Below are 16388 nucleotides of genomic sequence, written 5' to 3'. Positions count from 1 at the left end.
AAGAACCTTCGGAATTACGAACCTTCGGAATTACGAAGTGTAACCGATTTACTATTCTAAAGTATGTCATACATGTAGATACTTGAATAGTAATATGTGTAACCTTTTTTTTTTACTCTATATTACATACCACATACAATTGTAACCAGACCAAATGGCCACTAGTGCCTTGAGTTGATTTGATAAGATTTCTGATTCTCGAAAAACCCACTAATTAATTCCTATCTGATTTTGTTCACTCTGTCTTTGACATACTTCCTATTTTATGAGGATCATCTCCAGAAGACGATTTCTTCTGAGAGCCTTCAACTTTAATATGTACACTGTAAACATATGCATTGTGCATGTACATATATTTTTTAAAAATCTTCATGTGGACATCTGTTAATGAAATTGAATATTATCATTATCATTATTGTCATAAATTGAAAAGAGCATAATTTTGCCAACTTTATCTTAGCACAATAAATTCATTTTGAAAAATCTAATAAAGTTACGTTGATATGTTTCTTTTCCTTACCAGCAAAATAAAACCACAATGGAATACCCATGAACCAATATCTAATAATAATTCTGAAATCTATGAAATTTATACTTCCTGGGCAATTCCACAATACAGTATAATCAACCCTTTTGTATGTCCAACACCCCCTCCCACTTTTTTCACTCCAACGTCACTTCATAACGTGTCCAAGTCAACAGAAAACAGAAAAATAATTTCACGAAAGACCCACACATCGGGGTTGCATTGGACATAATTATGTTATGGAAATGACCAATGGCATATTTACACAAACTGTATGACGTATTTGATTGTGTTTAACAACAACCTCATACATCCGATACATTTATTTTTTGTAAACATCTAAAGGCAATAAAGTAATATAATCACACTCCTGTAGCATTTATTAAACATTTTTTAGGAAAAAAAAAAAGAAAAAAAAAAAAAAATTGGCAAGATTTAACTTGATCCTCTGAGTTCTATTATATCAAGAGATAGGAAGCTTTTCATGAAGTATCTTCCCACTGATATGTTATAAGCTACTGAAATACTTACGTCTGATTGGCTGAGAGGGATTTTGTCAGTGAAAGTCACTTATAAGCCACTTCATGAAACATTGTCTAATAAGAAACCCAACACCTAACCTTTGACCCATAGCAATGCAACATTTCCTTCTGGGTCAAAGTTCAAACCTTTGTAACAGCATTTGGTCTGTTATAAGGTCACCTGCTGAAACTTATTGGTCCTTTACAAAACCTATACGAACTGCAGAATTCCTTAAAAATGAACAAATGAAGATTATTTTCATTTCATATATGATGCAGGTAGTTTCCTGGCATTAAGGTTTTTTTTTTAAAATATACAAGGAAACCAAACTTAAACAATTAATTCTTCAAATTTAACCCATGGCTCAAGTTTTCAACATGAATGATCGACATGAATCTAGTCAAAGAATAAGGGGGGGAGTGTTCAGAATAGTACAAACTTAAGACATAACCTTTGACACATGGATCCATCCAATCAAAACATAGAGGTGCTAGGTGGATCACTCCATTCTCACAACAGGGGTGTTTAACACAAAATGCTGTCGGGGTTGTCTGAGCTTGGAAATGTTTCAGAGTTGGTTAGAAGTGTATACAGCAGGCGGATCATTCCATTCTTACAGTAGGGGTGTTTAAACATCTCAGGGTTGTCTAAAACAGGAGATTGTTTGAACTGATAGGGCTTTCCACTTCCAGAATCTTTCATGCAAGACTGGATCACCCATTCTTACAGCAGGGGTGTTTAAACAAATACGCCTTGAGGGTTGTCTAATCAGGTGGATCATCCCATTCTTACGGCAGGGGTGTTTAAACGAAGACGCCTTCAGGGTTGTCCGAGCTTGGAGCTTGTTTGAAGAGATCTCTGGGACTTCTTAGCATCTTTCGAGGAGGAGCGTTTCCTGGAGCTGTGAGGAAAAATGATTCAAGAACAAAATAAAAAGAAAATCAAATCAATTCATTTACCACTCAATCTCTTATTGTCTACAATTTGCATAATTTCCGGCCCATGGCAGCCCTATAATATTATCAACAATATACAAAGTGCCATTTCCATCTCGTTAGAGATTCTCAAGGTGCACAAGTGAAGGGGGAGGAAACAAAATTACATAGGAACACAGAAATAACTCATATAATTGATTAAAAAAATTATAAAGGTAAGTTTTCAGTTCAATCTTAAATATCATGGCAGACTGGCTATAACGATCTCTTGTGGGTATTCCATAGCGAGGCCCTGTATTAACGAAAGCCCTCCCCAAATCCCCCCACTTTGTTTTACACTTTGGAACCGAGAGAAGAACATAGTCACGGGAGCATAGAAGTCTAGATAGTGTGTAGGTGTTGACGAGTAGTGTTGTATTTGAGTGATGAACCGAGTGATATACCGGTACCAGCAAAAGGATTTCAAATTTGACTTATTCACTCATTGTATCTATGATTTCCGTACCTCTTTTATATTGGCCATTCACCCCCCAAAATTGACAACTAATTATGATGCAAATATCACTCCCACACCCATAATAATAATAATAATAATAATAACAGAAATAGACTTGCTTCTCACTGCATTGAGTTTCGTGACCAGCGACTCCTAAACTAAAATACTTTTAGTTAATGAGTGTGTTAATATGGATATTAACGTTACAGATGTCAACAAATGAGCTGGCAGGTTAAAGCCAATGCTTTGCTGACCACCAAGCACAGATGCAATGCATAGATGTAACCCATTGATCCATGTTGTGTCCTCACATAATGTCACGGAAAAAGATTAAGTGGATAGAGAACACAGGTGTAAAGAAGGTTAAAAATTACTTTTTTTATGACTCAATGGCCCGTATTCTGAAGTCGGGTTTAACTGAGGAGGCGCGATAGCTCAGTCTGTAGAGTGGGGTTTTCGGATTCCAGTGACCCGGGATTAATTCCCACTTGGTGCGCTAGTGCCCTTTGGTAAGGCATTTATCCTCATTACCAGGTCCCTCGGAGAGGACCTTAAGCCGTCGGTCCTCTGGTTGCTTGCTAACAAGCATTCATGCTTTCTTAGCAATCAGGTAAAAAAACAAGTGGAACGCCTCTGGCAGTCTCGCCTGCATTACGCAATTTAATATAGCAGCAGTGCTAACTTTGAAAACTACTATAAAATAATAATTCACAAAAACATCATTCATATAATGACATAATACCACGTTCATTGACTATAAATGACATTTGAACGGAGACTTAAGACTGTCAACTACACCCATGTCCACATTTCATTCACTCTATCCATAAACTTTCAAAGTTATGATGGCACTTCAACAATTACCCCAACATGGCCTAAGTTTATTGACCTTAACTGACCTTTGACTTGGTTTTGTGACCTGAAACTCACAGGGATGTTCAGTGATGCTTGATTACTCTTATATCCCAAGTTTTATGAACTAGATCCATAAACTTTCAGAGTTAGGATGGTAATTTAACAAATACCCCCAACACAGCCAAAGTTCATTGACCTTTAATGACCTTTGACCATGGTCATGTGACCTGAAACTCGTACAGGATGTTCAGTGATACTTGATTACTCTTATGTCCAAGTTTTATGAACTAGATCCATAAACTTTCAGAGTTAGGATGGTAATTTAACAAATACCCCCAACACGGCCAAAGTTCATTGACCTTAAATGACCATTGACCATGGTCATGTGACCTGAAACTCGCACAGGATATTCAGTGGTACTTGATTAACCTAATTTCCAAGTTTCATAAACTAGATCCATAAATTTTCAAAGTTATGATGGTAATTCAACAAATACCCCCAACTTGGCCAAAGTTCATTGACCCTAAATGACCTTTGACCTTGGTCATGTGACCTGAAACTCAAGCAGGATGTTCACTAATACTTGATTAACCTTATGTCCAAGTTTCATGGACTAGATCCATATATTTTCAAAGTTGTGATAGTAATTCAACAAATACCCCCAACTTGACCAAAGTTCATTGACCCTAAATGACCTTTGACCTTGGTCACGTGACCTGAAACTCGAGCAGGATGTTCACTAATACTTGATTAACCTTATGCCCAAGTTTCATGAACTAGGTCCATATACTTTCTAAGTTATGATGTCATTTCAAAAACTTAACCTTCGGTTAAGATTTTGAAAATAATTTTCCCAACATGGTCTAAGTTCATTGACCCTAAATGACCTTTGACCTTGGTCATGTGACCTGAAACTCAGGCAGGATGTTCAGTAATACTTGATTAACCTTATGTCCAAGTTTCATGAACTAGGTCCATATACTTTCTAAGTTATAATGTCATTTCAAAAACTTAACCTTAGGTTAAGATTTTATGTTGACGCCGCCGCCGCCGTCGCCGTCGGATAGTCTCGCTCTGCTATGCAGGCGAGACAAAAACCACAACTTAAACTCAGGTTTAAAGTTGTGGTTTAAGTATGAATAGCCAATTGTTACATAAATCACCAAGAGTAGAGATACCATATTTCAGCTCATTTGGCTCTCAAATCATTCATAATTGTCTAGGAAGTATAAATAGACGATAGTCTTCACCATCGATGAATCAAGAAAGAGCACAGAAAACATAAGATACATACAATTTAATAAAATTTTTGACACTTTTAGCTTCCCATAATTTTAGCACAGAGTTAGACCATGGTCTTTTAAAGTTAAACCTGACTTCAGAATACGGGCATTGTATTTTGTGAACAGATCTTCAACAATTTCATACTACATGTACATGTAGGTAGAATTTAATGAGAATTTCACTTCTTGATTTATGTAATTATCAAATTTACTACCATGCAACCCAAACCAAAGTGCTTTGTAATGAAATCTTGTACAATTATGTACTCCTAAAGCTACAGGCTGCTAGAACAGTATTAATAAGAAACTTACTTGGATTTTTGATGAGTTCTCCTTGTTTGGGCAGCGGAGCTGGTTTTTTCTTCTCTCCATCTTTCTGCTGATCCTCTTTCTCCTTCTGAATATCCTCCTTCTTCTTCTCTTCCGCTACCTTGTTCTCCTCTTCCTTCCTCTTATCCTCCTTCTCCTTCTCATCCTCTGCTCGCTTTCTCTCTTCTTCTGCCTTCTTCATTTCTTCTTTCTTTCGCTCTTCCTCCATTCTTTTCTCCTCTTCCAACTTCCTTCTCTCTTCTTCTGCCTGTCTTTGTTGTTCTTCCGCCCGCCGTCTCTCCTCTTCGACTCTTATCCTTTCTTCTTCCACTCTTCTGCTCTCTTCTTCCGCTCTCTTCCTCTCTTCTACCGCTCTCCTCCTCTCTGCTGCCGCTCTCCTCCTCTCTTCTTCGACTCTTTTCCTCTCTGCCGCTTCTCTCTTCCTTTCTTCCTCTAGCTCTTTATACCTCTCTTCTTCTTCGACTCTTTTCATTTCTTCCTCTTCTTCCTCCAGTCTCCGTCGCTCTTCTTCCTTGATCTCCTTGTCTGCCTTCTCCACGTCTCCCACCAACTTCTTGATCTCTCTCTCCTTCTTCTCCAGGAGCATCTCCACCTCTTGGATCTCCTTGTTGACTCCTCGAAGGCTCTCTGCGTATTCTTCCAGCTCCTTGTCAAAGACTGCAAGCTGAACCTGGATCGCCTGAAAGAAATGATGCAAACCGAACATTTTCAATTTCGATTTGGTTGGTATAATCAACAAAGAATTTTTCAAATGTGATGAATTTCTATGTTAAATTTTTGGTGGATCAAATGCCAGGAGAATAATGGGCCAAAAATTTTGAGGGCCAGATACAGCATAAAATTATAAGCAATATTTCTAAACATCTGCAAGTGAGAAAATTTTTGACTGTTTTCAAAACAAAAGTCTACTAATTTTGTGATAGATTTTGATTTAATATTCAGGAAAAATATAATATTTATGATATTTCAACCCTTTTCCTTTTCTTCTCTTAATTTCTTGATTTAAAAAAAAAAAAATTTGGGGGGGGCACCATCGCCCCCAACCCCATCATCTCTACACCAGTGCCAAATGCTACACTGTACATGCACCTATATCTTAGTAGCCTATAAAAAAGGAAGTTGTACATTTGTTATCCACGGCAAGTAATGTGAACTTCAACACTTGAAATTCATATACACTTTATAATGTGCACATTAATTCTTTTCTTCTTCAGATTTTTACATACACGTACATTTGTAAAAACGCACACGTGTTCAATGATATTTTCAATATCCAACAACATCATGCAGTTTTACTCTAACATCCACTTCCTCTATTGTACATATATACACTGTAAAGACTAGTCAAAACGAAATATCTCACCCACACAAAAGAGAACCAGTATTTCCTCTTACCTTTCTCCTCAAAGAATTCAAAAGATCTGATCTTTGAAAAGAATTGTTGCAGACTTTAATACAGTGCGATCCAAAAACCCCTTGAAATAATAATTGCTTTAATCCCCCGTAGAGACTAATCCCTCAAGAACACCAAAAGAGGTGAAATTTTACACTTTGTGTATGAAATATAGGAATCATAAGGGAATTGTGATATTTTGATTGATGGTTTCAAGTAAAATTGACCTCAATCTTCACCTTTTACACTTTCTTCAAATTTTCTTCTTAATATGTTTTCTTTCCCTACACTTGTTTTCCCCCTCTTTTTATTATCATTATTTAATTCATGTATCTTTTTTTGTTCTTCCTTTGTTTCCCCTCTCCAGTATTTCATCTGATTTACCACCTGTCTCTAGTTATAAGGTAACTTTGGGAGAGCTTTATTAAGCAGTGTACCTGACATACCTTGTAAGACGGGGTTAGTACCCTTTTCCTTTAATATTATCTTTCAAGCCCCCTGCCCCCCCCAAAAAAAAAAAAACCCTTTTAGACATACATGTACTTTCCTATCAAAAATTTTCTGACAAGCAACACAGATCTTTATAAAAAAAATCACCACCACACTTGGGGGCTCTTCCCTCTTTTTTTTCCTTATTCAAATTCTTTATTAGAGGAGGGAATCCCCCCCCCCCCAAACTCCCGGGCACTTGCCACTTTATCAAATATCATAATCTTGATTAATATCAAAGGTAATTATGGCTGGAGAGAGTGATTCATAAATTCAATTCAATTCAATAAAGCTGTTTGTAAGTTATGAGCAACTTTCTGAAGACTGGTGATCCCTTAATAATAAGAGCTTTAATAATCAACATCGATGAAATTTTGCGCATCAAGTAACACAAGAAAAAGGTCACCAAGTCGAACATATAGTCAACTGTGAAGTCTTGTTTATGGAATGGTTGCCCTTTCTCAGCTACATGTAGTGTCTCATTTCCTTCTAAACCTGTTTCACAATGCTGCAAGTAAAGCTACACATGACAATGGATGTATATGTACCTCATCGGCGACTGACTGGAATACTCCCCAGGGAGTGGATGATTTGCACACATTGTGTGTGGGAATCCGATGACCGGGGTAATAATATATAGATCTGTAAAGCGCTTAGACACGTCGTTTCGATGTATTAAGCGCTATATAAAAGCAGATTATTATTATTATTATTATCATTATACATGTATGACATTGACAAGCCAAGATGGCTTCACAATCATTTTATTGGCAAAAATTGAAACATGATTTCCTTTATTTCTTTTTCTATGATCTATAAATATGTAAATTAAACTTCAAATGAAAATTGTAGGCCTACAGCAGAAAGTGCAATGCCTCTGGCAGTCTCTCATGGGGCCCGTTGCAGAAAGAGTTGCGATCAGACCCAACTCAAAATATCTTGCGCAACTTGATTTACAGCCAATGAAACACCCGTATTTGGGACTTGCGATTAAACGCAACTCTTTCTGCAACAGGCCCCAGCATTATACTTTCCCATAATACTTTGTTGAAAATGCTAAAATTAAAGATGAAATCAATTATAATACTTCATTTTCCAGTTGCTAACAAAGTCATTTGTAACTTTACGAATTGAGATTTATCAAACATCCCCTGAGTGTACAATGTTTCCTGATAAAACCAAAAATGTTATTGTCCAAGGGACCTTGTTATCTTGAGATTTACTTGCCAAGGCAACCATTCAACAGGAGGATTCTCATAAAATTATGATTTATCTCTCATAAATCTGGTCATAAAAAAAGCATTTAATATCAAACATGATTTGAAAACAGTAGGCCAAGTACGATAAAGAGGGCTACCTGTAGAGTTATTATCAACAAGGGAGAGAGAAAACAATCTGGAGAAGGTTTATGATTCAAGTTTTATTGCCAAGATTGATTGATACTTGTATTCGTGCATGTTGGACTATTAACCCCTCCTCCTCCACTATATGTACAGTGCTCTCCATATGCTTGTATTGGTCTTACAATATTGCATGCACTTTGAAACACTTTCTATTAAAGAAATCAATATAGTTTATTATTATTATCATTATTATCATTATTATTATCATTATTATTATTATTATCAAAAAATATATAGAAATAGATGACTTTATACAGAGACCCGCCCCCTAAATAAAAACACACCCAAAGGCCCAAAGTAAAAAAAAAAAACCACTAAAATGTTATACACCCCTTCCCCTTAACATTTTTTTCCTATTGTTAAAACTGTTTTTAGTATACTCAGTTGTTGTGTGTCTGGACGATCAATTTTAGAAAGTCATTTGGAAAAATTTACAAGAGAAATTTCTTCAATTTTTAGTACAAAATATTAGGAAATATCATAGAGAACAAAATAGAAGATGATTACAACTACTGAATTCATATTTTTAGTGTAATCCAAAGACAAAAGAGAAGGCTTCAAAAATATAAAGTGTCCGGACACCCGACCCCCATCCTATTCTATGTCTGTCTCACTCACAGAGATTGAGAGAGAAAGCGAGGGGAGGGGAAGGAAATTGAAGGGGGGGGGGGTAGACAGACATAAGCAATTGAAACCACAATCATTTCAATAGCAGAAATAGACATGGTGGGGGGGGGGGGCAAAAGTGAAGGTAGGTAAAGTTAAATTGAAAAGAACACAAAGTAGTTAACCATGAACCTAATGACCCAAAGCAATGAAACAGATACCTATGAACTTTTTACCCTCTTCTGAAATCACACACTTGTGTTTCCAAGCTTGAAGGTCAAAGGTCATATCACAAAAGTTCAGCTGACCTTGAAAGCTATGGCACATGACATAAAACAACAGAATGACAGATAGGTGTCATAAACTCTCAGTCAAACACCCCTTTCTCATTGAGCAAAAGTCACCGGGGTAAACTCTCCAGTCTGAAAGATCTTGCTGTACCTTTCACATTGAGTAAGAGTTAACGGGGCACAATCTGGGGCCCCGTTCCATAAAGATTTACAACAGTTGTAACTTTGTCATTATGGCAACTACCATGGTAACCTTGATTTTGATTGGCTGCTGAGCCCTGATAGTTGCCATAATGGCAAAGTTGCAACTGTTGTAACTCTTTATGAAATGGGGCCCCAGGTCAAGGACTATTACTATGGTAAATGTTTATAAAACAGTTGAATTTAATTTTTCAGTGCTGACAATTTAATGAAACAGTCCAGAAGATCACCAGTTGCGTTTAAAGTTGTGTATAAACCAACAAGTACATACAGCACAAATATGCAATAATATGTTTCTATTTGCGCTGCATATTATTACCCCAATTTAATAGCAAAACTGCCAATAAAGTACTTTTTACTGGCATTTCAAGGAATGAATTCCATCCCGGTAAGCATTTACCTCACCTGGGTCAAGAGTGGCAAAAGTACATATAAATATACAGTTGAGGCCAGAAGTTTTCATACACCCAGGAAATTCAAAGAATAGCTGACACTTGCCAAACATCATAAAATTCACTGTATCTTATGAAATATTTGTGCTATCATGATGAATTTGATATCAAACAAATGAGTATGTCATGCCCGTTTCGTCATAACGAGCAAACAAATATTTAGGTGTCATTTTCCCCAAAAAAATCTTCATATTTTAGACAAATTAAACATAAAAACTTGACAAAAACATTTCATATTTGTGCTAGTTACTTCTCAACACAAACATTTCAGATCACACTTTTTTTGTTCAGTGGTGACAAGGATAGAAAATGTAATATAAAGCATACATTTGACATTTATAAATTTCTATGAAACGATGTTTGAAATTACAATAGAAGTCATTGGCATGAATATTACTTTTGATCTTCAAAGAAAATTCCAGCCGAAATACACTTTTATCCCAAACGGCATCCCAATCATATGAAAGAGTTTAATACGCTCTTTCATTTGATACCAAATTCACCATGGTAGTATTTATATTTCTGAAGATATAGTAAAGTTTACGATGTTTGGTAAGAGAACAAATTTCACTGAATTCCATGGGTGAATGTAAACTATTGTCCTCAACTGTAGATCAACATCTTGCCAAATGAGGTGGGAATCTAGTTTGGAGACATATCCAATAGACTAAGACACCTATGTAGATCGATACTGGGAATTGAACCCTGAGCCTTGTGATCTATAGACCGGAGACATATCCACAAGACCAAGCTACCTCTATGATTGAGAAACTGATAGAATGAAAGATCAAGGTACTCACAAGAAGGTCTTTCTTTGCTTGCTCGTCTCCTTCTCTTTGTATCTTCTCCTCTTCGTTCCGCATCCTCTCGTCGATCCTCCGGATCTCCGCCTGCTTTTCCTCCGTCTGTCTCTGGCATTTTTCAACCTTCGCTTTCAGTGCTTTCACCTACAAAACACACAATCGTGAAACATAGCTGGCTTGATATTGAAGCAAGAGAAGATAGAAAATTCATGCATTACTAGGGGAGTCCTAGGCTGTTCTTCCACCAGTCGCTTGAGCCCCATATTCTGAAGTCCAGCTTAACTTTAATAGGCCAATCTGGCCCGTATTCTGAAGTCGGGTTTTACTTTAAAAACTCAGGATTAATGTTGTGGTTCAAGTATGGATAGCCAATTGTTACATAAATCACTAGCAGTAGAGATATCATATTTCAGTTCATTTGGCTCTCAAATCATTCGTAATTGTCTGAAAGTACATGTATAAATAGACGATTGTCTTCACCATCAATGAATCAGGAAAGAGCATAAGAAACATACAACTTAAATTTTGACACGTTTGGCTTCCCATAATTTTAGCACAAAGTTAGACTATGGTCTGAGTTAAACCTGTCTTCAGTATACGGGCCTCTGTGTTAAAATTATTGAAAACCAAAAATTTCAAAATGACATTTACATTATGTTTTCTATCTTTACATGGCTCCCATTACTCATTATCTTTCTTTCTTCATTGCAAGGCAATTTTATTTTATTTTTTTTATTTTTTCATTATTTAATCTATTCATTGATCATCATGATCATGATCATCATCATCACCATGATGATGATGATGATCATGATCATCATGGTCATCATCATCATGATCATCATCATCACCATGATGATGATGATGATGATGATGATCATCATCATCATCATGATCATCATGATCATCACCATCATCAACATCGTAATTCATTATTATTATATTTGTTTTTCTTCTTTTTGTTATTATTATTATGGGGGGCGATTTCTAATATTTTTTTATACAACAAACACAACTGGAAATTTAAGTGCAATTCAAAGTCAGACTTCAATCCCCAAGTTAAAGAGTAGACATTATTCTTACCTCCTCATTGAGTCTGTCACACAGCTGTAGCTCAATCTCCAGCTCGTTCTCCCAGAATTCCATCTCTTTAAGGGCACTCTTGTTCTTTTTAATGGCCTGCTCGAACTCGATGATCTTATCCTCGATTTGGTCCAGCTCCGGGTCCATCTCAAACATCTGGAGGGATAGGATGGCATCCTCGATGCTGGTGAGTTGTGATTTTTGCGTCTCGATCCGCTCCTGCTGAACACTGACGATCTGGTTCAGCTCGTTGATTTTTTCCTTCTCCTTCAGTCGTTTCTGACAGAAAAGAAATGAGCAGATAAAGTTTACACATCATAGGCTTGTATTCTGAATTCAGGTTTAATCAAACTCTGATCTGGGGTGCATTTCATTGTTTCATTTTTGTATAAATAAAAATATGTGGTATATGACTGTGTAAGGAAATTTTAATGAGCAAAATATAAAGCAAGGCATTTCTAAAATTGTCAGGGATTTTCCAAGCAATAAAACTACACTGTTCTATATGTGTTATACCTGTGTTGGTTATCTTCAGTGCGATTGTTTTTCTGCTAAGATTTCAGGATTTCACAGAGTTTGGTTAATAAAATCTATCTTGGTTTTACAGACTTCCTCATGAAATCAGTGAAATACTAAAACTACTTTCATTAATCTCTAACCAAATTTCAGTACAGATAGACAGAGTTTGGTTAACATTTGTACTTCAGCCTTCCATATCAAAATTGCTTTTTAATAGAACATGAAAAGAGGGATCACTTTTGTTCTTACTTGATCTTCGTCCTTTTTCCTGGCAGCTTCTTTCTGTCTTCTGGCCTCCAGGATTTTGACCTTCTCCATCTCGATCCGCTCCCTCCGTGCCTTTTCTTTCTTCTCTACCTCCTCCGCCCTCAGCTTCTCCAATTCCTTCTGTCTCTCGATCTCTTTCAGTCGCTCCTCCTCCGTCCTCTTCGCAATTTCCGCCAGCTTCGCTTTCTCAAGCTCCAATTCCTTAAGCTTTTCGCCCTCTCTCTGCTGAACTTCCTCTTCGATTCTCTTCTTCTCCTTTGCTATCTCTTCCTGCTTCTGCTGTTCCTTTTCTCGCTCTTCCTTTCGTCGCTGTTGTTCGTTCTGTCGCTCCCTCTCAGCTATCCTGACCTTCTCCCATTCCATTTCCTGGAGCCTCAATTTTTCTCTTTTGAGTTCTTCATCTTTTTGCCTCTGAAGGGCGTTTTGATGTTCAATTTCTTTTTTCCGCAACTCTTCCTCGATCAGCTTTTTCTCTCTGGCGATTTCCCTCTGCTTCTGTATTTCTATTTGACGCGCGACTTCCATCTCCGCTATTCGCTCTTCTTCCCTTAATTCTGCTTCTCTCTGGACCCTTTCAATTTCCAGTTGCCGCTCCTCTTCCTTCTCCGCTTCTCGAAGCTGGTCCTCCTCTCGCTGCTTTTCAAGAATCTTTCTCTTGATCTCCTCCCTCTTCTTCTGTTCTTCGAATTCCTTTGCTTCCCTTTGTAACCTATCCCTCTCTGCTTGCCATTCCCTCTCTCGCTGCACGGCCGCTATCCTTTCCGCTTCCTTTTTCAATTCAGTCTCTATCCTTCTCTCCTCTTCTTTCTTACGTGCCAATTCCTGCTTCCTTGCCTCTTCTTTCAATCTTGTTATCTCTTCCTCCTTAATCCTCTGCTCTTCTCTCTGCTTCTCCTGCAATCTCTCCAGTTCATTCTTCTTCTCGTCTTCCTTCTGCCGTTCCTTCTCTCGCACCATCTCTTCCAACTCTTGAATTTTATGTTCCTTTTCTTCCTGTTCTTTCAGGTACTGCTGCCTCTGCTGTTCAAGTTCTTTTTGTTTCTCTTGTTCTTTTAAATGTTCAATTTTCTTTATCTTTGCCGCCTCTTCCGCATCTCTAGCCTGTGCTTCCTCCTTCCATCTCTCCCTCTTCCTCTGTTGTTCCTTCTCGATCGCTAACGCATGCTGTCGTTCCATCTCTCTCCTTTGGTCTATAAATCTCTCCCTTTCAATCTCCTTGATTTTCTCAACGGCCTGATCTCTCTGAAAGTCTTTTGTTCTCTCCATCTTCTGGATCCGACGTTCTTCCTCCTCCTTCATCAGCTGAGTATGTCTCTCTAGCTCAAGTCTCTGCAGTGCACCCTGCTTCCCGTTGCCGTACATTGACGCCTGATACGCGGCCGCTCTCAAATCCTCATCCTCGCCATCCACTCCGAAATCCGCTAAGAAGCGATCATCGGGACTCGAAAGGTTCAGGCTCGTCACGGAAGACGGCCTGCTGCTGTGTGGTGTCCGACTATACGGTGTTGTTCCCTTCCGCCTGAGGAAGTAGCGGACATTCTTTGACATGGGACCCCATTTTTCTAAGGCACGGTATGGACTCTCCTTTGGGTGCAGGATACGCTCCATCTTTGGTGATTTCTCCATCAGGTTGAACCGTCCGACCTGACCCGTTGACTGGGCCAGAGCAACGACGACTTCCTGGCAGGTCGTGAGTTCGGTGATCCCGCACACCACCCGCGGGACCCCGTCCACCCATACTTTCAACTCCACCATGGCTGGTAGACGTCTATCTATGATGTCATCGTGATGTCATCTGAGAAGGTCCATTGTGATGAGCAGCTTCCCTGCAAGACAGCGTCTGAAAGATAAAAACAAAGAAAAATCTAATGAAATTATTAAACAGTTAAAAGAGAAAATTTTGCAATACATGTATGCAGAATGTCTAGAATTTTAATGTATAATCATAGCAAATTTACATGTACATGTACTGTGCATTTCCAAAGTTTCCACACAATAATGGAATAAAATACAGAATCTCTATATGCATAGAAACAGAGGCATACATATGTACCGCACTCTTTGAAACCTGAAAATGCTGTATACTGTACCCCTCAGTGTTTGCGAAACATTAGATCTGTATATATACAAAGACAAAAGTCCACATACTTTTTGCAAAATACAGAACATGTATTGTAAATGTAAACCCTACCAGAATAAGGAGTCGTTAGATGCCACTGGAATTTTAAAGACTGGTCTGCAAAGACTACCAGTAATCATAGAGTAAAATGCCGGGTAGGACACATCTAGAGAGATGTGCTCAGTGGCCAACTGTTCTTGGGGTAAACACAATTTCACGAAGGTGAAATTGATTGAACGCCAACAATAGCAACAGCGACAGCTGCAGCTGCTTATACTTCTAATATTTCATACATGAACGGTTTTAAGATAATATCATCTGAAATCTCTGTGCACTTCCAAAGGAGTTCCAACGAACTTTGTTTGCATTGGGGCCTATCATATACACGTATGTAATGAAATTTACAAGACAATAAATACATGAGAACCAAGAAAAAACATCCATGCAGGGCAAATTCCTGACATGCATGTTATAGCACACTTTGTACACACACACCCACAAAAATTGTTTCCGTTTTAAACTTGAAAGCTTGATTCAAGTATCTATGCAGTATGCAATATGGTGTAGATAAGCAGGCGCGGATCCAGGGGGCACGTGCCCCCCCCCCCCCCATTTGAGAAGCAAAATTAAAATTTGTAATGTAAAAATGCCTTAATTTAACCTCTTTTGAAATTGAAGACCTTTTTTTTTTTGGGGGGGGGGGGCTTGTCAAATTTTTTGCGGGTACAAAATATCCTTAATTTGTGGTTGAAAACCTTCTTTTTTTTTGGCTTGTCAAAAGTTTCCTCAGAAAAATCCCCCCCCCCCCCTTTGGAAAATCCTGGATTTTCCCGCCCCTGTAGATAAGAATCATGTTAAAACACTGCACAAGGTTTATTTTTTCTTATACATACATGTATGTAGGCCTACATACAGTACATTTCATGTAAACATGTAAATTGTGTTTACATGATGTACACACGGTAGTCTACAGGAAATTCAAGTAACTGTAAATTACACTTACATAATATAAGACAAATGCAGCACAAGCAAGCTTCCCCCAAAATATATCCAGGAATTGTAAGAAATGACTGAAACAAGCTCTGGAACAGTATCACATTTCAGCTACATGTACATGTCAAGCACTTACTCTAGCTAGTAGCTACTGACTATTAAATCATTTAGTACATGTAGTAGACTCTAGTAGTAATAAATACCAGACATTCGGTTTTAGAGAGTACACGCTTTCTATTTAAAAGCAACAAACCACGACACGCCCCCAGGCTATTTCGTGAGAGCAAAAGAACAATAAAGAGTTTACTCTCAAACATTCCATTCATTCATTAGACGTCTCAATGGGCTATCTACTTCAATGGCTCAAAAGGACGAGTGTCAAACGTAAATATATCTAGGACAATCTAGCCTCATCTCAAGCAAAGATTATACATCAACATTATTATCTCTTTCTTATCACTTTGCAGTCTGATCATTAATAAAAAAAGAAAAAACTGCTTGAAAAACTTCTCACTGAACCCGCAGTAGACTATTAACTAATCACGTGTACATTTTACCGGTACACACTTTCCATAGTCTCCACTCCAGTATGTATAGAGTAGGCCTATTAAAAAAATATATATATTTGGGCCGACCACCTGACTTTTTGTTTCCAACCTTGTAATTTTTTTTCTAATCCTTAATCCCCAATCCTTTATAAATCATATCGGGGGAAAAAAGAGTTCAAATGTTTTATTTTAACTTGAATCAAAATAGGGTGCTAAAATAAATTACTAAAAACACCGAGTGTATCAATTTTATCAATTTTTTAAGAAGAACACAT

The 16388-nt window shown here is 37.7% G+C and overlaps 1 protein-coding gene across 1 annotated transcript; it reads right to left on the bottom strand.

Moving 5' to 3' along the window:
- Positions 1-1125: 1125 nt before the first annotated feature.
- On the bottom strand, positions 1126-15808 carry LOC129267708 (trichohyalin-like). The gene is made up of 6 exons (XM_064104741.1): positions 15576-15808; positions 12436-14293; positions 11668-11946; positions 10582-10728; positions 4930-5626; positions 1126-1949 (listed from the first exon to the last, which is right to left on the bottom strand). Exons 2-6 carry the CDS (start codon positions 14206-14208, stop codon positions 1852-1854), a joined length of 2994 nt encoding a protein of 997 aa, XP_063960811.1. The 5' UTR covers positions 14209-14293; positions 15576-15808; the 3' UTR covers positions 1126-1851.
- Between the last annotated feature and the right edge of the window lie 580 nt (positions 15809-16388).

The sequence above is a fragment of the Lytechinus pictus genome, chromosome 9, assembly GCF_037042905.1.
Source record: "Lytechinus pictus isolate F3 Inbred chromosome 9, Lp3.0, whole genome shotgun sequence".
NCBI classification, from domain to species: Eukaryota; Metazoa; Echinodermata; class Echinoidea; order Temnopleuroida; family Toxopneustidae; genus Lytechinus; species Lytechinus pictus.
This window is presented reverse-complemented; position numbering and strand designations above follow the sequence as displayed.

Coding starts and splice junctions, on each gene's coding strand:
- LOC129267708 (XM_064104741.1), bottom strand. CDS start 14,208: ATGGTGGAGTTGAAAGTATGGGTGGACGGGGTCCCGCGGGTGGTGTGC. Junction 11,947..12,435: donor GGAAAAAGGACGAAGATCAA/GTAAGAACAAAA, acceptor CTTTTCTGTCAG/AAACGACTGAAGGAGAAGGA. Junction 5,627..10,581: donor AAGCAAAGAAAGACCTTCTT/GTGAGTACCTTG, acceptor CATTTCTTTCAG/GCGATCCAGGTTCAGCTTGC.